At 40.1% G+C, this 25,147-nt stretch overlaps 1 protein-coding gene across 3 annotated transcripts in view; it reads left to right on the plus strand.

Annotated features, from left to right (window-relative positions):
• Positions 1–743: 743 nt before the first annotated feature.
• LOC142160374 (calcium-binding protein 2-like) overlaps positions 744–25,147 on the plus strand; it is a 56,026-nt gene continuing 31,622 nt past the window's right edge. Inside the window, exon 1 of one of the 3 annotated variants that reach the window (XM_075215279.1) lies at positions 744–998. In XM_075215279.1, the coding sequence (XP_075071380.1) occupies positions 744–998 (255 nt within the window). Of the gene's footprint in view, positions 999–23,627; positions 23,961–25,147 lie in introns of those variants that run through there. The other 2 variants (XM_075215281.1, XM_075215280.1) reach the window with 2 other exon arrangements.

The following is a 25,147-nucleotide window of genomic DNA, read 5'->3' on the forward strand; positions in this document are numbered from 1 at the left end:
AGTCAAATTCTTAGGGCATGTTAACAGAGAAAGAAGTACAGTAAACACATTTAATTTGAATTCTCTACTAAAATTATGACCTATAACCGAGAAATCCTCTAATGTATATTTTTGGCCACAATGAAAGCTAGTACAAAAATAGTATAACAATTCAAAAATTGCAACACATTTATAAATGTGTGTCCTACAATTTGTAATTGTTGTGTTTATAGTCAATTATTTTAGGTAAATGTTTTTAGAGCACAATATGTCCCCCACAGTAACATACAGGAGTTCAGGAGACTGGGTGATTTCTCAGCTATTGTTTCTTATCTGTTTCTTGTCAGAAGCTGAGGCTTGTTACTTGTTCATAATTAAAGAGACATATGATCTGTTGACTACCATGATTATACTATAATTATTAATCATCTGGCTTTGGGGATATCATCCCATAGACTGTTATAATGTATTTATTTTAAAGCACAATGCAAACTGTTGATTCAAATATTTACCACTATAACACAAAAATACTATTAAACTTACACAGTGCCTGATATCTCAAGCACAGGATGTTGCTGACTAGCTGGTAATTACTCTGTGACATACATAATACATGGAATGGTTTCATCTTCTGAAATAAAATACTAGAACAGGATAGATCACAATTGTGTGGCAGGAGGTCTACTGAATGTCCTTTGTTGATTTCAGCTATATGAAAAGGAAGAGAGAGAAGAACCAGTTTTGGGACTAAGAGACAGCAGAGTATGTTTTTCTTTCTCAGAGAAACCCAGCGCTCTCTTAATGAGAGCAATGACACTGGGTCTGCAAGACCAAGCATGAAGGGCTCTAGAAAGAAACTAATGAAATCAAGGTCCAAAGGCAGATCTGGAGACGATGGAGGAGAAAGTCATACAGAAAGAGAAGAGACAGTGTCTGCAAGAGACCAGAGGATCCCCATTTCTGAGACATCTGCGCTACGGTCTCTTAGAGAACGATTAAAGCATAACATCAGCTTAAAGGTAGGAGGACACTATTTACACACTCATGTACTTTTTAAAAAACAATTACTTTCGGTTTCCTTATGTGTAGATCTCATCTACTTATTCTGGGTACACACTACAGGTTTTTCAATTGGGGCAATCAAGAGACAAATAATCGTTCGCACCAATATCGCATTAGTGTGTATACTTAAATGATGAAGGATAGTCGTTCCAAAGTATCGATCATCATTTCATTTGATTGTTCGGCAGAACTATAAATCTTGTTCCAACGTTGTTTCAATCCTGCAGTGTGTATGCACTCACGATCAGGATCTCCATAGAGATCTTTTTAGTTGACGGTTATGACAGTTGAAAAGCACAGATCTGAGCGTAAATCTTTTAATACATGTATAGTGTACACTCATGAATCTACATGATGATCAGGAGTCGGTACAACACATTAGACATAAAATTCTGTAATGTGTTCCCAGCCTTATTCCAGAACACTGAAAGTAGCAAATCTTACTCTACTCTTCCTTCTCATACTCCTGAAATCTCCAGTAAAATGTATAATGATGGGGAGACCATTAAACCTTGTGACAAGCCCTTTTAATCATATTGATTGGCCTTAGCTATCATTGCTGGTTTAATTTTTTTGTTTAATGTGAATTTAGTAAAATAGTGTATTTTAGAGAGTACTGAATCAACTAAATGTAATTTATGTCTGCTTGCAAAATCCATCCATCCCCTGGAAATTTGGTGGGATACCCATCCCCTGGGGTAAAGAGTGGATTTAGCAACATGCATCCACAAACTTAGTCCAGTAATTCTGTGGCAACCAGCTTTCAGCTGGTTTTATTATCAGGAATTATTACCCTTGGTCATTAAGCCCCGCCCCCCACTATTCAATATTGTGATTTTTTTTTTTTGTATTTTATGGTAGGGGCGGGGATATAGTGGCATAATGACATCATCACGCCCCCTCCTGCCCTCTGTCACATGATCTGTACACCGATTTCCCAGAGTACAGATTTAAAAAGTAGGCAAGTATGTGTAAAAATAAAGTTATCAAGTATTTGTGTGCTAGATGACAAAAAAGTCAGTATTTACTTTATGTGCAAAATAATAAACTAACTTGCACCCCTTGCATTGTAACATGGTTTTGTCCAGGACCAAATTTACTACTTTTTTTGCCTTGCTCTCCTAATGACTCAGTCTAGATGAGGGAGGAAAAGGGTGTGTAAGAATAGACCTAGTACGGTAGGGGCATGTTCTCATAAATGCTACTGAGTCAAACCTGGACACAGATATGTATATGCTTGCGCCAATGAGGAGGGGCTAACTAATGCTGCTGATCATCATCAGTGTGTATCTTGCACCTGAGTTGAGCTCCCACAAGAGATATGCTTCCTGACAGGCGTATATATGCTCCTGTGTCTAGGTCAGACTTCATTTGCAATTCCGCAAACACGTCCTTACTGTACTCAGACTTTGTTAGAAAGCACCTTCTCTGTCCTGCCTGTTAAGGCGCAGGCAGTCACAAGTGTGCATGCGTGCATCTCTGCATAGGTGCAGATACTTACAGGGTTTTTTGTGGGCATGCGCAGAGCAAATTTATGTTGCTAAAATGGGCGTATGTTTAACTTTGCATCAGGCCATTCATGTGGAACTTGTACTGTGAATGCATTACCCAAAGCAATGCAGCTGTTTTTTCAACAATAATGGCTAAGGCAGCAACATTCTGCAGACACACAGGTAAGGCACTAGCAACTGGGTCTAACTTGAGGCTGTAGTATTGAAATGGTATGTCTGTCTCCATGAGTTTGTGTAAGAACAGCAGAGACAACAGAAAAGAGTGAATGGTTTCTGAAAACCTGGTACTTTCAATGCAGATGCCCACTGAACGCATTCCAGCTTGAAGGTCATCAACATTTCCTGTAAATGGGCTAAAACTTGCTGACCAGAAAGAAAAAATTATCATCAGTCAATTCAGCAGGTGACAGTGTTTTGAAGAGCACACCATCAGGGGTACAATAAATGGTGCAGTTTATACATCATGGGCCTGATTAATTAAGGAATGTAAACCTTGTTGCATGAAATTGCTCTTTGCATGCTCTGAAACAGACCTTATGGGGTAGATTTACTAAGCTGCAGGTTTGAAAAAGTGGGGATGTTGCCTATAGCAACCAATCAGATTCTAGCTTTCATTTAAATAGTACCTTCTACAAAATGATAGCTAGAATCTGATTGGTTGCTATAGGCAACATCTCCACTTTTTCAAACCCGCAGCTTAGTAAATCTAGCCCTATGTCAGTGAAAGAAAGTGCATGCAATTCAAGTTCAAACTCAAATGACTGCCTACATTTTGAAGGGCGGACCAGGGGAGGGAAGGGGCGTATGCATGTAGGCAATGTACAATAAGGGTATGATAAGCGCACGCACATTCGTCCGATTCAAGCTCTTGGCATCTTTGAGGTACCTGTGTTTTAGCCATATCACTTCCACTAGCAACAGGTCAGGTGCTGATTGACAGTGATGACGGACGCATATGCATGCCAGGACATGTGTTTGCAAGTAAGGGTAGGCATTAATAACAGCCTGCTATAAGTATGTCATGTAAAATAAAAAATATAAAAATATTTAAATGTTTATTTTAAAAAAATGTTATTAATTATTATAGTATTAACAAGTGTTAATGTATATATTTTCTTTTCTTTTCTGTGCTTTCTAATAGGACTTTATATTTACAGATATGTATTGTGCGAATCCTGCAGTGTGTTGTGTCTGCCTGCATACGACAAGTGCAGTATAGCCAGAGCGTACTTATACCCATATTCAAATAAAAAAGGTATATATCTGCTTGTACTTGAATATGGGCAATTTCTTGCCATCTTAACAAAAAACACAACCTGCATTCACTTCACATTCCTTGAAGAATCAGGTCCCATATATCTCCCCATCAGATTCATGGGTGCTGAGGATGACAGTAGAGTCCTAGTTTCAATGTCAGAGGCCTTACTCGACTGTGAGCTGTTGAGTGTGTGTCACGGTATGACTTCGAGGGTGCCACTGACTGTTATTGACACTACTAGCCATGGATGAGCGGAGTCTAATGCACCCCCGGTATTCACCAGGGACAACCTACAAGGAGGTTTGGGCTTGGCTGCGTGAGGTGCGCAGGTCGCGGTTCTCCCAGCTAGTTAACAATGCAGCGGGAGAGAGCAGGAATGGTCGTACAGTCTGGGTCAGGTGCTAATCGGTAGTGAAGTACAAGGGGAGGTCCAGAGAGAAGGTCAGAAACGAGCAGAGGTCAGAACCCAGGTAATAAAACAGAGCCAAATCGAAGGGCAGAGAGAGAGGTCAGGAACAAGCCAGGAGTCAGGAACCAATGGACAGCAATAGGAGCAGGAAAGCAGGAGATAGCACGCTGGAGTTGGTGAAACCAATACTCTGGCACAGATAGGTGGGAGGAGGTGCCGTATAAAGCTAAACATTGCCCCTGATAGGTGGTGGATGACATGCCGAGAGGAGAAGCATCCCATTGCCTGGTAACGGGACGTACTGAGCCAGGAGAGACAGGCGTCCATCCCCAGCATCTATGCACATGTCAGACGCCGTCTCCGCTGATCCCCTGTCAGCCGGAGACGGATGCCTTCCTTTCTTCTGGACTGCAGCGCTGGTTGCTAAGCAACACTCGCGCTGTGGCTTCCATTTTCTGGCCTGGCGGGAGCATGCGCCCTGTCTCATCCCGTTGCCTAGCAACGGGATGCTTCTTTCCTTGCTGGCTCCTCCAATCATTAGCCTGCTGACCCTATTTAAACCTGGCTCTGGCGCCATTAGGGTGCCAGAGTAACAGGTTAAACCTGGTGTTCCTGGTTCCTGATCCTGATTGTGCTCCCTGTGTTCCTGCTATATTGTTGTGACCCGGCTTGGCGACTTCTCCTTTATCTTGTGACCCTTTTGTACTGCGACCTCAGCCTGTTGACTACCCTCTTGGATTCTCCCTGGTACTGTTTATTCCTGTTTGGCTTTACCCGCACCGTCTGACCCTTCTACACTACACCGGTGACTGGCTAATAGGACCGCGACCTGCGTACCCTGTGCAGCGAAGTCCAAACCTCCTTGCGGGGGTCCCTGGCGAATACCAGGGGTACGTTAGACTCCGCACCTATTAGTTCAGTAGCGTTAATACCGGTTAGTGCCCTGCTATTGTTATCCTCAGAAGGCTAACGGCCTGACAGCACAATGCGGGGATGGTGCCTGACAGTGTGTTGCTAAGCTTGTACCTCTCCTGAGATAATAAAGGGCTCATGGTTACTGTCAGGTTATTTTTCAATTAAGAGGAGAAAAAGAGAAAATATATATAAAAACACATATCTATAAAAATAATGATAATTGCAAACATTTGTGCACTCACTGATAGTGTATACAAACTGAGCATATAAGTTATTATTTATTTACTAACTTTTATCATACTTGCCAACTGTCACGATTTGAGTAGTTTTTTAATGATCCCTTGCATCTGTCTATAATGATCTACCTCAAAAGTGACAGAGGATAGTGGAGACAACACTCAGGCTGAATATCAGATAAGACACTGGAGAGATGATAAAATTGAAGGATATATTGCTTGATGACACAACAGGTATATATGCTGATGGTATAATAGCAATGGAAGAATATATATAACATGGAAAGCACACACGGCAATGGAATACAAACAGAATGCAATTCACAATATATACTTCAGTTTGTTAGTGACTCTGAGCAACTGTTATGCAGTGGCGGATCCAGGGGGGGGGGGGGGGGGGCGATCGGGGTGATCGCCCCCCCCTAGCAGACACTTGCTGCCATCGGCTGCACAGTATGTGCAGGTCCGTCCAGCCGTGACAGGCAGGGACAGTGTGCTGCCCAGCTGCTCTGACTGTGTTTAAAACACAATCAGAGCAGCCGGGCAGCACACTGTCCCTGCCTGTTACGGCTGGACGGACCTGCACATAGTGTGCAGCCGTCGGCAGCCTAAGATGTTAGAAAGGGGCGGGGCCTAAATCCCCCCCCCCCTAAATCGCCCCAGGTACAGCATTTTTCTAGATCTGCCCCTGCTGTTATGGGATGAAATAGCAAATAGTCCAGACATGAAGATGGTATATTGCACATAGCAGGTGGTCACAGGTATCACGATAATTCTTGGACAATATATATCAATCCCAATATGATCAAATAGAGCAGAGAGCCCTTAAACAGTCCGTTACTTAGAAGCAATAGAAAAGCAAAGAATCCCAGCCGCGTGCCGCCCCGTAAGGCTAATATCTTCCAGCAACAATCCAACACAGAGATATCTTAATATATAGCAAAGTTCACGATAAGAAGTTCAATAGTAGTAAACTTAATAGCAAGCTCGCTATGGAACACAGTCACAGTAGAATAGCGAGCAGAATCACAGGAGAGTCTTTAACGGGAGCCAACTTGAACATACAGCACAGGTGCATAGAATCAACTTGAATATGCAGCGATCAACTCACAGAAGATGTTTCCAATCTGTAACTTGACAGCGGTAAAGTTCCACGGACCACAGAGGACTACAGGTACCAGGTGCATAGATGTAAAAGCAAAAGTTCAATCAGCAGACATCCATGATAGTAGATTCGGCATAGTAGAACTACAGGTACCAGATGCAAAGATGTCATAAGCGGAAGTCCAGCTAGCAGGTAACAGCAGCAGCAAACTCTGGGCACAGCGTAGAACTACAGGTACCAAGTGCAACGATGAATTAGGTAAGTCCAGCCGGCAGGTAACAGCAACAATAGACTCAGGAGGCCCAAACAGAGGAACAGGTACTGGTAACCAGGAGCCAAGCAATCTGAGTAACACGAAGAACAGGCAATGACCCAAATGTCATGGGTAGTTTAAATAGTACTCAGGACCAATGAGAATCAGGGAGGCGGTCCTGATCACACAACCAGCAGCACCTGTATGAAAGTAGTGTCTCTGAGTGGGAACAAGTCCAAAACATAGTTCATAGGGAAAAAGTCACAATGCCGGCACCTATCTACGGGACACCAACATTGTATGGTAGCTCCCTGGGAGATCCCAGGGGGGTGTAATGGGAGGGTGGTTTGAGGAAGCAACAAATTGCAACATTTTGTTGCGGGGCAGGGCCAAAATTATGCGATTCACTGCAGTAAATCGCTAATCTAGCTAAATGGTCCAAATTTGCACCTGCACAAACCATGTTGTGATGCAAGCGGTGAAAATGCTTTTCTTTTTACATGCAGAGAAAATGATAACAGATTTTGCATGTAGCACACAAACACTGGACAGCTTTATTTTTACACTGCAATTTAGAGTTGAACTGGGATGTGCCCCCTTCCCAACTCTAAATCAGTCTACAAAGTTTACATTTTCCCCACCCGCTGCAGAGCAATTCCACATGTTTTTGCCTAGGTACACAATTGCATCATTTAGCTGGATTTGCTCCTAACTCTAAATGAGACTCCTTATGGGCAAAACTTCTCTATTCATCAAGCCTGTACAGCTATAGGTAATTTTTAACCTAGAAGACCAAAAAGACTGGAGTGTCTTAATGAGCAGTGCCCCCACCAGCTCATTGACTACTCACTCCAAGACACTCTTTGTTACCAGATTTTACTGCATCAAGAGGTAACACCCTTTCAATGCCAAAACATTCCTTGGAGGTTTCACACATTAACAAGCCTCTGCATTCACCTGTGCCTGCATTCCCAGACTCAAAAACTGTTGTTGCATTATGTATTCGATACCTGATAACTCTTCATAAATCCTCTCTGAAGGATGCAGATGGAAAGTGTGAAAAGACTACTTGATGAGGCTATTTTCTTCATCAATTGAGCAGGTAAGGCATAGCACAACGCTAATTGGGTGATCCCACCGTTGTTACTCTGTGTTCACTGAGGTGTTTGAGCCTGATCATGTATTTTCTGTCAGCATGGCATGTCCACTCCCACCTTGCAGGAAAATAAGTGCCCCTACAGTGATAAAAAGCACATTGGTTTACATGCATATTTAAAAAGAGGGTAATGTGCCCGTGTGATTCCCTCCCTGGTCCACCCAGACCAAGTGGTTTTCATCCCTAACCGCCAAGCGGCGGATAACACGAGAAAAGTTATTAATTTAATCCATACTGTTCATAAATATAAGACCCCTGCTCTGGTGGTGGCTCTTGATGCAGAGAAAGCGTTTGACCACATCTCGCGGTCCTTTATGTGCGAAGTTCTTAACGCAACCAATATCCAAGGTCCTTTCCTTAACTGAATCGTATCATTGTATCACAATCCCTCAGCAATAGTTCTAGCTAATGGTTGTGCCTCCCCGGCCTTTACAATTCGTAATGCTACTATACAAGGATGTCCCCTTTCTCCCCTCCTCTTCGCACAAATGATGGAACCGCTTGCCGCTAGAATCCGCCTTAATCAAAACATTTCAAGAATTTCAACTAGCTCTAGGCCATCTAAATTATCCCTCTATGCAGATGATGTTCTCCTTACCCTCACGTTTTGATCCCTTCTGTTTTTTCGGAAATTAAAAATTATAGTTTACTCTCTAACTTTAAAATGAACTCAGACATAACAGAAGCCATAGCTCTCAACTTTCAGTCTAACACTCAAAAACACTTGCAAGACACGTTTAAGTTTAACTGGCAAGCATACGACATATTAAATATGTAGGAATCAAGCTAACCAAAAGTTATGATAAGCTATTTGCGGTCAACTTTCCCCTTTTAATAGCCACTTTAAAACGAGATCTCCGCTCTTGGTCACCTCAATACATATCATGAATTGGTAAAGTCACCTCAATAAAAATGAATATCTTACCCAGACTTCTTTATCTATTTCAAACCTTACCAGTTCGTGCCCCTTTGCTTGTTCTCAAAGACATACAGTCTAGTATCTCTCAGTTTGTATGGTCCAACAGACACCCAAGAGTCCGTCTAAAAGTCCTCTACTGACATGCTAAAAAGGGTGGCTTGTGTCTTCCCTGCCTCCATAAATACTATTTAGCATCGCATTTCACTCAAGCAGTTTTAGCACGCCCTCACACTAGATTGTGGGTCGACATGGAAGCAGATCTTCTCCAGATGTTATCTCCCAGTATCCTATTCTGGCTTGATGTAAAAGACCTTCCCCCTCTACACACTCTCCCTCCTACAGTTTGCTTTTCACTTGAAATATGTAAATATTGTACGCGCTCCTTCAAGCTTATAGATAACCCCAAAACGAATGTTCCATCTCTAGAACAACCCAGCATTTCCTCCGGGTATGAATCCTAAATCTTTTTCCCACTGTACAAAGCATAACATTATGTTTTTACCTGATATAGTTCCTATGGGTTTCTTTCCGTCTTTCCCTGAACTCCGCGATCAACTTCACCTTCCATTCTCATCCTTTTATCGATATCTTCAAATACGTCATCTATTCAACAGCCAAATAGACCCGCAAACTCCTTCCTGTCCAACTTCTCTAGAGTCTTTCTGTGCCCACAGATTGACCTCTAGAAGACTAATTTCCACTTTTTACCTGCTGTTGATGAATAACAAACCTGATAAAGAGGTACATGAGCTTCTCTGGGAGGAGGACATGGCCGAGGTTTTAGATCCTGAAGAGTGGACTGATATCCAAGAGGCAGTTGCTAAATCCTCAATCTGTACTCAGATAAATGTTGGTATTTAGTCCCTTCCAGACTGAAATCTATTTATCCTACAACCTCTGATCTTTGCTGGCGTAACTGTGGTCATCGACATACCTTGTCCCAAATCTGGTGGAATTGGCCAAAAATTAACCTTTTCTGGAGAGAAGTAGCTGATCTTATCCATAAAATAACCAGTCTAAAGTTTTCGTTTAATCGCTCCTACTTTCTTCTTCCCCACCTTCCCCCTGACACTCATAAACTTGTTTGGGAACTCCCGGGCCACATTCTCACTGCAGCTAGATGTTTGATAGCTAGAAAATACAAACCGAGTGCCCCCCCAATCCCAGAGCTTATTCAAAATGTTTGGCAAATATATAATTTAGAACATATGACTAGCGTCTTAAATGATCGCCCTAACCAAATACTTTCTACATGGCATTCTTGGCAAGATTACTTTACTTCATCAAAGCACGTTTCTTAACAAAAATTTAAAAAATATACTTTTGGTATCGAGTCTTTCTTCACCTTCCTTACTTTCCTATATTACTCCCTTCTTACTCATACCTTTACTAACAAGCCCTCCTCCCCCCCCCCCTCCCCCTCCCCTCCCCCTCCCCTCCCTCTCTTTTTTCTTGGCTTTTTCTTCTTCCTCCCCCCTCTCCCAGTCCTTCCATCTCCCCATTTTGGTGCAGAGTGGCTTTTAACAGTAAAACCTCAATCTGGATTTACCTCATAATACTGCTCCAAACTGTTAATATACAAAGTTAATAATACTATTACTTTAAGCATATGTGAAATGTCTCTAATGCTTTCTTTTATAATTCTGGTATGTATTGCTGATTCACTTTCTGTACCTCTTATTTCTGAAAAAAACCCCTCAATAAAATGTATTTATTTTTTAAAAAAAGAGGGTAATATCCAAGTAACCACAAGCTTCCAATATGACAAAGCATCCAATTGGAGGTCCAGAACCACCCAAAGAGAAGGAAACATCTTCCAAAGGTTTTTCTTAAAATTGTGTGATAAAGAGAAAATTAGTTGCTTACTCCATTGTTAAGAGCACTCTAACCGTACTTTATTTTGCCTCTGTCTTTGCCTAATGGAAATGTTTAGAGCTGATTGTATAATAATGTGCTATTTGTTCGACTCTATCTTTCCAATAAAATTGCCTTGTGGTTAGAACCAGGGCCGGATTAACCATAGGGCTAACCGGGCTACAGCCCAGGGGCCTATGGCATCCAGGGGGCCCTTGAAAGTGCTCAGCAGCAGTATTGATCGGTCGGGGCGGGGGCGCCCCCGGCGCGATCAGTGCTGCTGAGCACTTTCACTGCGGTCCTTCTCCGGCGCACTATAGTCTCCTTACTGAGGAAATCTCCTCAGTAAAGAGCGTACAGCGTGCCGGAGAAGGAGGTAAGTGCCGGGGGAGGGGGGGCACGGGCAGCTCAGATCACGGGAGGAGGGGGGGCGCGGGCAGCTCGGATCACGGGGGGGGCCCTCACGGGGGAATGGAGGCCCCCTTAGCCCAGGGGCCTCCATTCCCTTAATCCGGCCCTGGTTAGAACCCTCGATAATGAAACCGACATTGTCATGAATCACTGTGTGTTTTACTAAACAATTGGTAAAGGAGTAAAAAATAGGTGAAATAATAATGATGTTTAGTAGATTTAGCCATACTTGCCAACTCCCGGAAACTTGCTTCCGGGAGTTGGGGGCATGACTGGAGGGTGGGAGGGGGACCCGCCCCCTGCGAAAACGTACTATACGTTGCAGGGGGGAGGCCAAAATGACACGATTTGCCTCGCCCCGCCCCCTCCCGCCCTCCAAAATGGCGTGATTCGTTGAAATATTGGATCCGGGAGAAATGCCAGCTCCCCCGGAAGCCCGGGAGACTGACCCGAATTTCGGGAGTCTCCCTGACTTTCCGGGAGAGTTGGCAAGTATGGATTTAGCACATGTGATGGGCTAAATCTAGCTTTAAGGCTGGCGAGTAACAAACAGCAGTGCACAGCATATAGTCCAGGATATGATACAAAATTAACAACAGAGCCACAATATGAATAATAGAAGTCAAACTCACAGAAGTGCAGGTAAACAGAACTTGTAATAATAATATGAAATGTCAGGTTTACAGGGTAATCTCTTGGCAGACTTGCATGAAGGTAAAATCTGGAAGGTGCAATGGTATAAAAGTCCAGTCCAGTGGAATAATACTTCCCTTCTTTAGTCCCTACTCCTGTCATGCTGTCAGTCACCACTCTCACCTCTGCAGTGAGCAACAGGCGACTAGAGCAATAGGAGAAGACATTTTTGGGGGCAAGTGGTGAGGTAAAGACCTTGTCTCTACCACCCCTAAATATATGCAGTAAGAGACAAGGTTACTACATCACCTCATGGGAGCAATTACTTTGGGGATCTCTTGTGCATCACTAGTAAATGTCAAACTGATCTAGTAGTATATAGATTTGTGAGTCACAGGTGACCTCTAGTGGCCAATTAGGATATTAGTTTTCAGTGCAGCCCTAGGACTAGTTAATTGGTACTTATTTTGCAGCATCCGATTTTCATGCTTTGGGCATCTGAAAGGTTTTTTTCTGTTGTTTCACTTGCACTAGTGTATGCATGGTAGAACATGTGTTTGCAATCATGAGCAAATGTAAAAATGTATTTTATGTACAGTAGACATTAATAACATTGTGATAAATGTATTTTATGGGAGGGGGGGGAAGAATAGAAAAAACAATATATTTTTTTTAAAATGTTTTTTCATTAATGATTATATTATTATCAGGTGACAATAATTTGAGTACTTTTTTTCTTTGAGTGTTCTTTTCTGACTCTATGTTAAACATATATAATTGACATATCCTGCTGTGTATTGTGTCTGTCAAAGCAGAGCTCACTTAGACCTGTATTCAACAAGAGACGTTTCGTCGTATCTGCTTGTAGGTGAAAACGGACGTGCGTATACATGAATTACTTACATTTTTTTAAAAAAATGCACACAAAACAAACAATATGTTTGTTATGTGTGCCTTAATGCATGAGTCCCTTAGTGAATAGTTCTGTTCAGATGATTTAAATAGAATAATATCCAACTACAATATGTAATTTCTGATTCAAACACATTTCTGGTGTATATATAAGTAGATCAGAGGCTTGTTTTTATTTTATCTCTACTTTATATCTATACCTTCTACCATCTAAGTGGACCCTTCTCCTGCTAGTGTTATTATGATTAGTCTATGTGAAATATATTTGGGGCAGTGGAGTATGTTAAGTTGCCGTACATGGTGTGGATCCTTTAATTGACTTTTTAATTTGGTGTTAGTTATCAACCATGGGGTATTGAAGGAGTGCCATGTATTTTACATTTTGTAGGTTTTCTAATCTTGATAGCAAGTGAAGCATTCAGTGTTTCTTTAGTTTTTGGGCTGAAATAGTTGTGGACATCTTACACTCTATGTAAGTGAATGGACATCTGATATTCTAGGTTGGCATAAGCTGTCTAGATTTACCTTGTTTCATTTGGACATCATGGTCATTTTGGCTGTTCCCTTGTAGTTCCTCTTCTTACACTATATTCATTTCATCTTTTTATATCAATAAATCATAATAATGCTATATATATAGTTAAAGTGACTATGCGGATGAACAATAAGGTTCTTCAAGCAGTCGTATACTCTGGAAGTGAACTTACACTGGTCTCAATTTCTGTCCTGGCTGGAGCCAAGGTCTTGCGGCCATGGTCAGAAATTGAACTCATGATCCCAGTGCTGTGAGGCAGAAGTGCTAACCACTTAGCCACAGTGCTGCCCAGGACTTTCAGGGAAGCCTGGACAGTTGAAATCAGCGTTGGCTTGTGACATCGCGGATGTGCCTGCCCTGCCTGTTGGTGAGAGTATAGACTGGTCTGATTATCCTGAACAGTTGTGTGTGCCCAACTTTGCACGTGACCAGAGAAATGACATGACTTTAAAGCATGCCTTTAATTTGGCTAATAATGATGGAGATATTGCAAGACCTGACAACTTGGCAGGCTGTATGCCATCACATGTTCTCAAAAGTAATATGCTGTTTCAAAGTGCTGCTGTGAAGGGGAATACGGTAGAACAATTGGTAGTTCCACAAATTCATGTTCCCTTAGTGTTAGAAACTGCACACACCTAGGTGGGTGGTGGACACTTAGGGGAAGGAAAAACAAGGGAAATATTTCTACACAGGTTTTACTGCCCCAGAGTATACTTAGCCATAGAAATTGTTTTTATAGGGCTTGTTCTGAATGCCAGAAAACCTATTCCTCTGTTGCAGTAGAACCACAGTTAGAAAGGGCTCATAAGAGTTCTTTTACAAAAATAAGGGGCTATGAGTAGAGAGAGAGAGGACAGGCTGTCTCAGAACAGTGTTCTCAAGTGGCAAGAAAATAATGTCCCTGTTAGTACGTTGGTAAGCGTGATTGTGAGGACATTTAAAAATGCAATAGAATCTTTCTTGTCTCTGGCCTTAAAACGTCAGCCAGCTATCTTTCACAGAGATGCACTCCTCGCGAGGTCTGCGCCACCTGACTTGGTGACACTAGTTGGAGGGATATGTGCCAAAAGGAGTAGTTTCCCACAGGCCTCTAAGAGAGTAATTAGCTATTCCACTAACAGTCTGCAAAGCAATACTGCAGACACTATACACTTATACAGTAGTGTGTCCAGTTCAAAGATAAAAAAGTGAAGGACATAGGTATGACAAAGTAAATATATAAAGTGTGATTTAACTTACATGCTTTGAAAATGGTGTTAAAGTGTATTTTCCACAGCTAACAGCAAAGCTGACAGGGTTTGTCTGCAGTGAAGAGCAATTACAGAACACCTGCAGAAAACTCCCTTTTAAAGGCAATATGGGAGTGTCACTTGTCAATCAAGCTAGGACTGTGGGAGGAGTGTCATCCATAAAAACCTTTATTGCGCTACTATGCATTACGACCAATGCTAAACAGTGGCCGGAGTCAGAGCTGGATTAAGGCTTTGGGGGGCCCAGGGCACTTAAGACAGGGGGGCCCCTAAGATCTAAAATTAAGGCAGTGGTTCCCAAACTTTTGCAGTTTGCGGCACCCTTAGAGTCTCCATAATTTTTTCAAGGCACCCCTTCAAAATAATTACCGAGCAGTCCCGTTTTATAAGTAGTTGGGTCAAAATAACGTAATAAGTATTTAGGTCAGGACAGAAATACTTAGTAAGTTGTTTTCAAAAATAATACACATAAATCCAAGTGAAAATAATATTTTTATATTTTTTTTTCTATTATATTTTTGTCAAAGAATAATTTACAGCTAACTCACTCTGTGCCCTCCTTCATCTCCACACATTATGTGCCCTCCTTCATCTCCACACACTCTGTGCCCTCCTTCATCTCCACACACTCTGTGCCCTCCTTCATCTCCACACACTCTGTGCCCCTGCATCCATACACTATGGTCCCCTCTGCATCTACTACACACATATATATATATATATATATATATATATATATATATATATATATCATGTAGGACCCTCTATTTTATTAATCATTTTTAAAGTAATTATCAAAGCCTGCCACTTACATTAAAGCTTTAATTAGATTACATAAATATGTATAAATAAATAAATATATATATATATATATATATATATATATATATATATATATATATATATGTACCTGTGCATATATATATATATATATATATATATATATATATATATATATATAGTTGCCCCCATCATAAAGTATTGCCCTCACTAAAAGTAGAAAATTAATTTTGCCTCCTTAATAAGTGTTTATCGCCCAATAATTAATAAGTGTTGTCTCCTCTCTGTTCTGAAAAGTCAGATACTGTAGCTCAAACAACATGCTGTTTGAGCTGTTTCATTTATCAAAACTGTGCCTAAAAAATTTGTCCTTTTTTCTGGCAGTTTCTCTTACACTGCATTTGGTTTAGGTGTTTGCAAACAGCCACACCACGCATGCGGCTTGAAATTTGACCCTCAAACCGCTTGTTAATATACTGTATGTTGTATACTGCAACAAAAATGCTCTTTAGTAAGTTTCCATCCTAGGGGTATATTTACTGAACTGCGGGTTTGAAAAGTGAAGATGTTGCCTATAGCAACCAATCAGATTCTAGGGCCTGATTCATTAAGGATCTCAAATGAAGAGGATACTCATTTCAGTCTCCTGGACAAAACCATGTTACAATGGAAGGGGTGCAAATAAGTGTTCTGTTTTGCACACAAGTTAAATACTGCCTGTTTTTTCATGTAACACACAAGTACTTGATAGCTTATTTGTACACTGAAATTTAAAGTTGATATTTGTGTGTTACATGAAAAAACAGGCAGTATTTAACTTATGTGTAAAACAGAACACTTATTTGCACCCCTTCCATTGTAACATGGTTTTGTCCAGGAGACTGAAATGAGAATCCTCTTCATTTAAGAACCTTAATGAATCAGGCCCCTAGTTATCATTTATTTAGTACATTTTACAAAATGACAGCTAGTTTCTGATTGGTTGCTATAGGCAACATCTCCACTTTTTCAAACTCGTAGTTTAGGAAATGTACCTCCTAGAGTCTTCCGTTCTAGCGATTAAACCCCCACATGTTTTATGCAAAAAAGTAACAAAAATAGAACACTGTAGAAATCGATCCATACAGCATGTCTGCTTCTATTCAGTCCAGGTCCATACTGATGTAAGCTACTATTCAGTCCAGGTCCATACTGATGTCAGCTACTATTCAGTCCAGGGGCATACTGCATGTCAGCTACTATTCAGTTCAGTTCCATACTGATGTCTGCTACTATTCAGTCCAGGTCCATACTGATGTCAGCTACTATTCAGTCCAGGGGCATACTGCATGTCAGCTACTATTCAGTCCATGTCCATACTGATGTCAGCTACTATTCAGTCCAGGGGCATACTGCATGTCAGCTACTATTCAGTCCAGGTCCATACTGATGTCAGCTACTATTCAGTCCAGGGGCATACTGCATGTCAGCTACTATTCAGCTTAGATTCATACTGCAGGTCTGCTACTATTTAGCTTAGATCTATACAGCGGCTCTGCATACAATTCAGCTTAGATCCATACTGCATATCTGCATGCTATTAATTTTATAGTGCATGTGTGACTAGGCATAAGTCAGATTTTAAACTCCAGCACTAGACAACTTTCCAATATTATGTTAATTTACTTTCAGTATATAGCAGCCAGCCAAAAAATTACCCACTCTATATGTTGGCATCTGTGCATACTGCGGTCTCATACAAACAGTACATAGCTATACAGCTATACAGAAGGAATGTGAATAGTTTATAACATTATTTTGTATGGAGGTAAAAAATTGCTTCAGGTAAGCATAGGACACTACTTACCTGAAGCCTGACAAACTGGATTGGATTATTTTGTAGTAACAATGTAATTAAAAGTCAAGATTCCGATGTTAATGCCACACACTCTTTAAATAATACCCAGTCGGCAGCAGAGGATCTCTAATAGTAAAATGCACAGAGTGGGCGCATGCGTCAGAGTGGACCCCGCCGGCTGCCGTATCTGCCATCTGACAGCCTGCTGTCAGTTGCTGTCTGACAGCAAACGCTGCAACTGACAGCTGTCAGATGCGGCTGTCAGATGCGGCGGTCAGTGGGGTCCACACTGACGCATGCGCCCACTCTGTGTCAGCAGCACCGCGGCTGCTGTTAGCAGAGGGGGTTAAGTGGGGAGGCGGGGGTGAGCTGTCAGCAGAGAGGGTATTGCGGGTGGCGGGGGGCCCTCGGAGAGAGGGGGGCCCGGGGCACGTGCCCCCTGTGCCCCCCCCTTAATCCGGCCATGGCCGGAGTCTAGATGGAGGACTATGTCTTGCCAGTGTAGGGTTGCCTGGTGTCAACCTGACAGAAGCCTATGCTATTTATTGTGATATAACAATAAAAGTACCATTTATACCACAAGAAGTTGTCTGTGGGCCTGATTGAATAAGGAAAGTAAGGCAAAAAAGGAGTACCTTTTTATCAGGACAAACCATGTTACAATGCAAAGGATGCAAATTAATTTATTATTTTGCATATAAGTTAAATACTGGCTGTTTTTCTATGTTGAACAATTACTTTATTTAACACTGAATTTTAAAGTTAATCTATCACATGCCCTACCCAAACTATAAATCTGTCCCCACATTTTAAATTTACCTCCCACTGCAATGCAACATGGTTTTACCAAGGTGCAAAGTTACTCCCGTTTTTTGCTTTCCTTCCCTTAATGAACCAGGCCCTATGTGTGCATCACCAGGGTGCTCATGTCAATATATCAATATATATATATATATATATATATATATATATATATATATATATATATTTATATATATATATATATACACACACTTATATATATTGTGACAGAAGCATTGCATAAGAAGTAAATGGCAGGTGTATAAGTCCTGAATGTCTGTTGTTTGTGTTCTAAAAACCCCAGGGAGATTGTCTGTGTGTGGGAAAAAGCTGCACAGGGATTGTTGTCCCATTTTGTTTTTTTCAACAAGGTAGCGTGTGGGACACTAGGTTCCTCACTGTAGAGAGAGATTTACCATGAATAAATTGGGCTAGGATTTGTTTCTGCTTGTCTATTTTGATGCCTGGTGAATACCTGGTGAGATATCCTTGGCTGATCTGTCTGAAGTTCTGAAGTGCAGTTGTCTACCCCAGAAGACGGTAACCCCAATACGATCTTTTATATATATATATATATATATATATATATATATATATGTTATATATACATATATATATATATATATATATGTTATATATTCATATATATATATATATATATATATATATATATATATATATATATATATATATAACATAATGTGAATATTCTGGCTATACGGTTCTTGCCGTATGCAGACAGACATGGCACACTGCAGGATACACACAATGCATATGTGCAATATAAAGATGCCATCGGAATGCATGGGGAGAAGAAGTAATAATTTAACAACTGTTGATACTATAAACATTTACAAAATTACATTTTACAATTTTTTTATTTTTTTTCAAAAATGGCAAGAATACTATGTCCGGCAAAAAGCAAAGATTTTTAGAATAATAACATATCCAAAATAGAGAAAATTATAAATAGTACTGTATGGTTGTTAATACATAAAGTACAATATGAACAAATTTTAAAACACAATAGCTGTTTCAGTATCAGTATTCAGAGTTATCAAACCTTGTAAAAAGGAAAAGGTTGAGGTGTAGCCCATAACAACCAATCAAATTCTAACTATCATTTTCTAGAATATACTAGGTATTTTATAGCTAATATCTGATTGGTTGCTATGGGTAAGACCTCTACTTTGATAAATCTACACCCTGGTGTTAATTTCATATGTGTTACTGGCGTTGGTGCAACACATGGGTCTGTAAATAGAACCCATTGTTTCCAATGTTATTTTGGACACAATGCCAGTGTATAACTGGTCTTATAAAGCCAACAACCACCAGTACATTATAAGATACAATGGAGTCATGAGAGTCACAGAGACTTTGCCATGAAGAGAAGCCCCAAAGCAGGGACTGGTTCTGGGAAGACTGATAACTGATAACAAAGGAACAGATTGACAAGATTGACAGTGCTGATGGGGTTGCTCCAGATTTATGTTAAAACATAGGCCCCACTGATTGAACAGACTGCACGTTTAATTTAGTTATATAAAAGAAGCATGTGACTGAAGTAATTGCAATGTATGTGTAATTCATAACAATACTTTATATGGCTGACTTGGCTTCTGTGTGCTGTCCCTAATAATGAAGATTAAATCCATCAGACATCCAGGGGTAAATGTATGAAGCTCCGGGTTCTTCAACACCCGCGAGTTTGGCGTCTTCAGCGCTTAAATTTAAAGCGGCGCTGCCTTGTAAAGGGAAGTTTCCCTTACTGGTTAGCAACACACGTTTCCACTAACCTCTGACATTATTATGCATTTAGCTGTGGAATTTGGTCTTAAGTGTTCCCCATCCTACCTCAACTCCACCACAAAGTAGAATAAATTGACAGTCAGCTTTATTCATAGACTACATATTCTGCAAAATGCTAATTTACAAATACAGTGTGAAATTGCCATTCTACAGAATGGCAAAGCAAAAGCAGAACACAAAGATTGTTGACTGTCAACATTTCGTTAGTGTAGCTGTAGCCATAGCCACTTATGAAGCTAATGGGAGGTGTAGCCACTGAGCCGCTAAGAACCACTGTGAACCTACTTCAGATGCAATTTCTGTAATGATTTCACTAATGATTGAAAGTCTCGATGAGCACGCCGAGGCATGCATATACACCAACACAATTTACCCTCATCACTGCCTACACTGCTGGTCGTGAGTGTGTACACACTTCCACATTTGCCTGACATCGTTCCATCTTGGATCATGATTTTTAGGAAATTCAAAAAACCAAATCAACAGATGCGATGTGTTTTGGTACGATAAAACATGATCGTGGCGGCATACACACTCTTGCAATATCTGAACAATTGTGAATAGTGTGATCTGCACGATAAATGCATAGATGTGTACCCATCTTTAGGGTCGTCTTACCTTTTCCTGACTTCTCAATGCAGTGGCTCCACCCGAGTCTTATTCTCTCTAGCAGGGTCCACAAAGGGTTGACTTAGGAAAACCCCACCTGACTCCCAAAAAGTAACTTGTGGAAACGCGCACAGGGGATTACTCACTTGGCAAGTTTATTGTAAGGACTTGTAACCTAATGGCCTGAAGTCTGATAAGTAGTGGCTTGTGTAAAACAAGCTCAATTTCTGTTGGAAATGGAAGAGATGCAGAGTAATGTAACAGAAAGAAGATAAATTGATTATAACAATAAATGAACATGTTTATCTGAACAATAATGCTAAAAAGTAATACTTGAGGCAAAAAAGCAATATTTGAATGCAATTGACATAAGCAGTTTCGGTACAATAAATTAATGAACAGAAGTAATGTTCTCTAAAACACTATGAATTATATTTGCTCAAATCACAGGCTAGTATGATGGTATAGAGGGCTATTATTCTTAATTTACTTACAGGCACGCATCCTGATACAAGAGATTGAATACTGGAGACGTGAATGAAATTAAGACGTTAACACTAATGACAAATGTACATGCTGAACAATAAGTGGGCTTGAATTTAAAGACAATGACATAGCAATACACAGTATTACAACCTTAAAGGTAACACTATTATTATAGTAATAATAATAGTAATAGTAATATAGTATAATAATATTTAGCAACTCTGAATAATGACAATGTAATTGAGGATAACTTGCAATATGTAGAAGATAATTAGAATGGGAGTTATAGTCTCGATACTAGTATTATGAATGAGATGATGTGGCGGGCGATACACTCATTTCTAGGGGAAACTGGAGATTCATCACACTCCAAAACTATCCTGGGTCTCATTAATCAAGGAACACAAAATGAACGTAATGTGCGTTTTTGTTTTTTTTTGCTTTTTTTAAAAAAAACATACGTACATAGGGGATATGCATGTCCATATTCAACAAGGAGCGGATCTGAAGATTTGTCTGTTGATGAATACGGGTTTAGGTCCCCTCTGCTCTAACAAATAAGACACTGCAGGCTATGACCCACACATATGTGGAATATCAAGTCCCCAAAAAACGCACACAATAAAAATAAAATAAAATCAATTAATGTCACCTGTTAATAATATAGTCAATAGTGATAAAACATTAAAAAATAAAAAAAAGTATTTTTATTTTTTTGGGATAAAATACATTTATAAAGATGTTATTAATGTCTACTGTAAATAAAATACATGTTTGCAGTTGCTCCTGATTGCAAACACATGTTCTAGCATGCATACACAGCCGTCATCACTATCACTCTGCATTTACACCAGACCTTTGAGACATAATCACCAAGCGAGGGAATATATAACAGTGAGAGAGAAAAAAAAGTCCACTTCATTGAAAATGTAACCTTAATGCTGTAACCAATGATGGAGCTGGTCATTAATAGTATTGATGGGTTTGTCGCATAAAGGATTGCCAGTTCTCAGCCCTGCTGGCAGTACATGAAACTGTTATGATGGACTAGGGCTGTATATACCAGCATGACGTTATTTCACATTTATGATTGACATATGGTTTCACTTGTGTTTGAACTTTTTTCTTTTTAAGCAAAAAACAAATGACAGTAGGTACCTGGCCTTAGTCTGGGTGTAGAACTGTATTTGTTGGGCATTTGGGACTCTGTGATTGGGGTGGGCATGAGGCCGGCATACTGAGCATGGAATTATATGTTGTGAACAATTGTGACTTACAAAGTAAGCATGGGTTAAACTATGATGATGGGTTGTATAAGATGGATATTTGGCTACAAATTTGCAAGAAAACTGGATCTGTATACAATGCATCCTGAGGATTTTTTACTGTACTATGTGCAATGCTAAGCACAGAATAATCCATACATCCTCTTCTTGCAGTAGTATGCATTGCTTTATGCTAATCGTTTTTAGTGGTATGTTTTCTGGCAAAATTTGGCCTTTGTTTTAGACAGGCTATCAGCAAATTTGACAATAAATTGTTACAATGCTTCATATTTATTTAGTGTTTTACAGTTTTGAGTATATATATGGGAAGATTAAGATTATAACATATAGTGAAGGTTCAGTAATTGACTTATAATTATTTTGTACCCATCCATCCCCTGAAATGAAATAATGTAAGTTAACTCATTCAGTTTAAAACATAATGTCAGCCAAAAGAAACTGCGGCTGATTCATCTAACAACAGAAATAACATATGTGAATAAATAACATATAATTATGTTTTCAGTAAAGAGTTGTTGAAATATTTTCCTATACAGTTTGAAAACAGACTTTCAAACTGTTTCTGTCACACTTTGCACTGTGCTCCCTAACCTCACACGCTGCCCTCTTCCACAATCATACAGCCAGAGGTTTTCAGCCCTCTCTATCCCCCTCCCCAATTTCCCTCCTCACACAGTGCTTTAGCTCGGATTAGATTGCAAAGGATTAGTAGATTAGAAAATAGAAATATTTCTTTAATTCCCTCAGAAATCACTGAGGTTTTTGTTGCTGTCTCTCTGACTGCCATTTGTGCTATGCATTAGCCTTCCTGTGTCAGTCTTTCAATGTCTTTCTCATCTCTATCACATGTTATTCCACACAAATCTCTTTCCATAAAACTTTTTCCATTCTGATATATATATATATATATAATATATCAGATATGCATCCTTGTCTTTTGTGCTTATATGTGTATCGTTCATATTCTTGCTGCTGTTCTGCTACCAATACTCTGTGTCTAGTATGTCTATTCTCTGGTCACCTTTCTGACCTCCTGTTCTGTGTCTAGTAGTCCGCTATTTGTGATTCCTCGCTGTTCTGTCACTTGTGTCTAGAAGGCCTCTGTTCTCTTGTCACCAGTTGGAAGCCCTTTTCTGTGTCTGACACATATCCATTTTCTTGCCTCTTCTCTATAATCCCCTCTACTGGCCTGCTTAATGCATTTGTTAGTCCTGTATAGTCTATCAAGTCTATGTCATGTTCTCTGACCACTTCTCTCTCTTTTGTCTGTGTCAACAAGGTTTACATTGTCCAATAACCTATCAGTCCTGTTATTGCTACCTAACACTGACTTCAGATTTCGTGTTTACCCGTCCACCATTCTCTTACCACCTATCTCTTATCAGATCTTTATTTTCCTGCCACCTGCCGCATCTTCTGTGTTTCAAAACCGATTGTATTGTCTATCAATAATCCATTTTCTTGCCAACTTTCACATCCCTAACAGCCATGTCTCAAAACTGTGTTCTCTTACGCTGTTCCTTTCTTTCGTGTCATTTCTGTAATTCCATCTCAATATCCCTCTCTCTCTCTTTTTGTATACTACTGTCCTCTCGCAAGGGCTCTCTCTCTCATTGAAATCTTTAATCCCTGGCAGCAGGTTTATCCCCCTCATAACTGATCAGAGACAGAAATACACAGCCTGATATATCCAAATACATGAATTATTATACTCAGAGACATTTGTTTAACGACACACATAGGTACAGACTGACAGAAACATTTACATATCTATAGACATCCTATCTTTTATACACACATATATGTATAAATAGTTATAGATATATATGCATCCATGGCATGAAACACAGTCACAGGTGACAACAACTAAAGCAGAGAATGAAACCAACGAAATCGCAGATGAGAGATGGGAAACTGCACTAAAACTCAGCGGAAGAAAACAAGCAAGGTATGAGAGGGAGGGCAAGAGGAAGAGTGAAAGTGGTTTGAGTCAGATCATATGCATGGGGATTGAGGGGTGTTGAAGATGTAAAGGCTTCATAAAAGGACACAGGGACGGAGACATTAGTATAGTAGATTTGGAATGGAAAGCAAGTAAGTGCATGTAGGAAAAATTAAGGGATACCCTGCCTAACTGCAGGTGAAGAACAAAGCAAGGTCCATGTAAATTGATTGACAAGTTTCTTATCCCAACTTGTCTGGACTGACAGAAAGTCTATGACATTTTCAAACTAGCACACAAACAGGTCATGACAAACCAGCACTGGTGGTCCAAATAGGGCAGTAGACATTGTGATTCAGATAGAAAATGGTAAGATAGAAGTCTGTGAACACTGTAACGAGACCTCCTACCCCCATGATAAAGTATTAATGGATAATGCTCTACTGTGAGAATATTGTGATACTGGCACAGCCCTCGAGCACTCTGTCATTTTAACCTACAGAGTCAAAAAGGAGAACAAACTTATCTGCAGATATACAGTACATCCCTGTAAATCATCTGCAAATCTGTAAATGTATGAAATAGTATGGAACCTTCAGGATGATCTTCTGCAGTCCTGTTTTGTGATTCTGAAAGTAGTGCATCATTAGAAGAAGTCTGATAGGATGGTAATTTGTTCTAATGCTTTGATTAGCATAAGAAACCACAACTTATAAACCTATTCCTGGGGCCTTGCAAACATTGTGCTCTGCTCTAATGTAAAAATATGGGTACATAAATGTTCATACATGTTCATATAGGGGAAAGGTCAAATGGCCACTTTGCACGGTAATGACTGAAGCAAATTTTACATGACTGGCCTCTCCAGTATATTATGTTACCCAGCATTGATGTACAAGCAACACTTGCAACCAGAACAAGGTTCGCTTTCTCATCCCATTCATCATGTCTTATTCCAGTACACAATTTTTTACTACTATTTTGTCCCCACTAATTTGCCACTAGCAGCACCTTGTACTGAATAAGTGTTAAAAAATTATTTTCCATCTATTAAATAAGTGTGCACAGGTTACTGCAATAGGAAAAAAGTGGGAAGACAAGTGTACAAGCTGTGCATTGGGTTAAATGTGTTATGCCGGAGGGTATGGTTTTCTATGCTCATGCAGTTGATCAACCTAATGGTCCTTAAGGTA

This window comes from Mixophyes fleayi, chromosome 6 (genome assembly GCF_038048845.1).
Source record: "Mixophyes fleayi isolate aMixFle1 chromosome 6, aMixFle1.hap1, whole genome shotgun sequence".
In the NCBI taxonomy this organism is placed as follows: Eukaryota; Metazoa; Chordata; class Amphibia; order Anura; family Limnodynastidae; genus Mixophyes; species Mixophyes fleayi.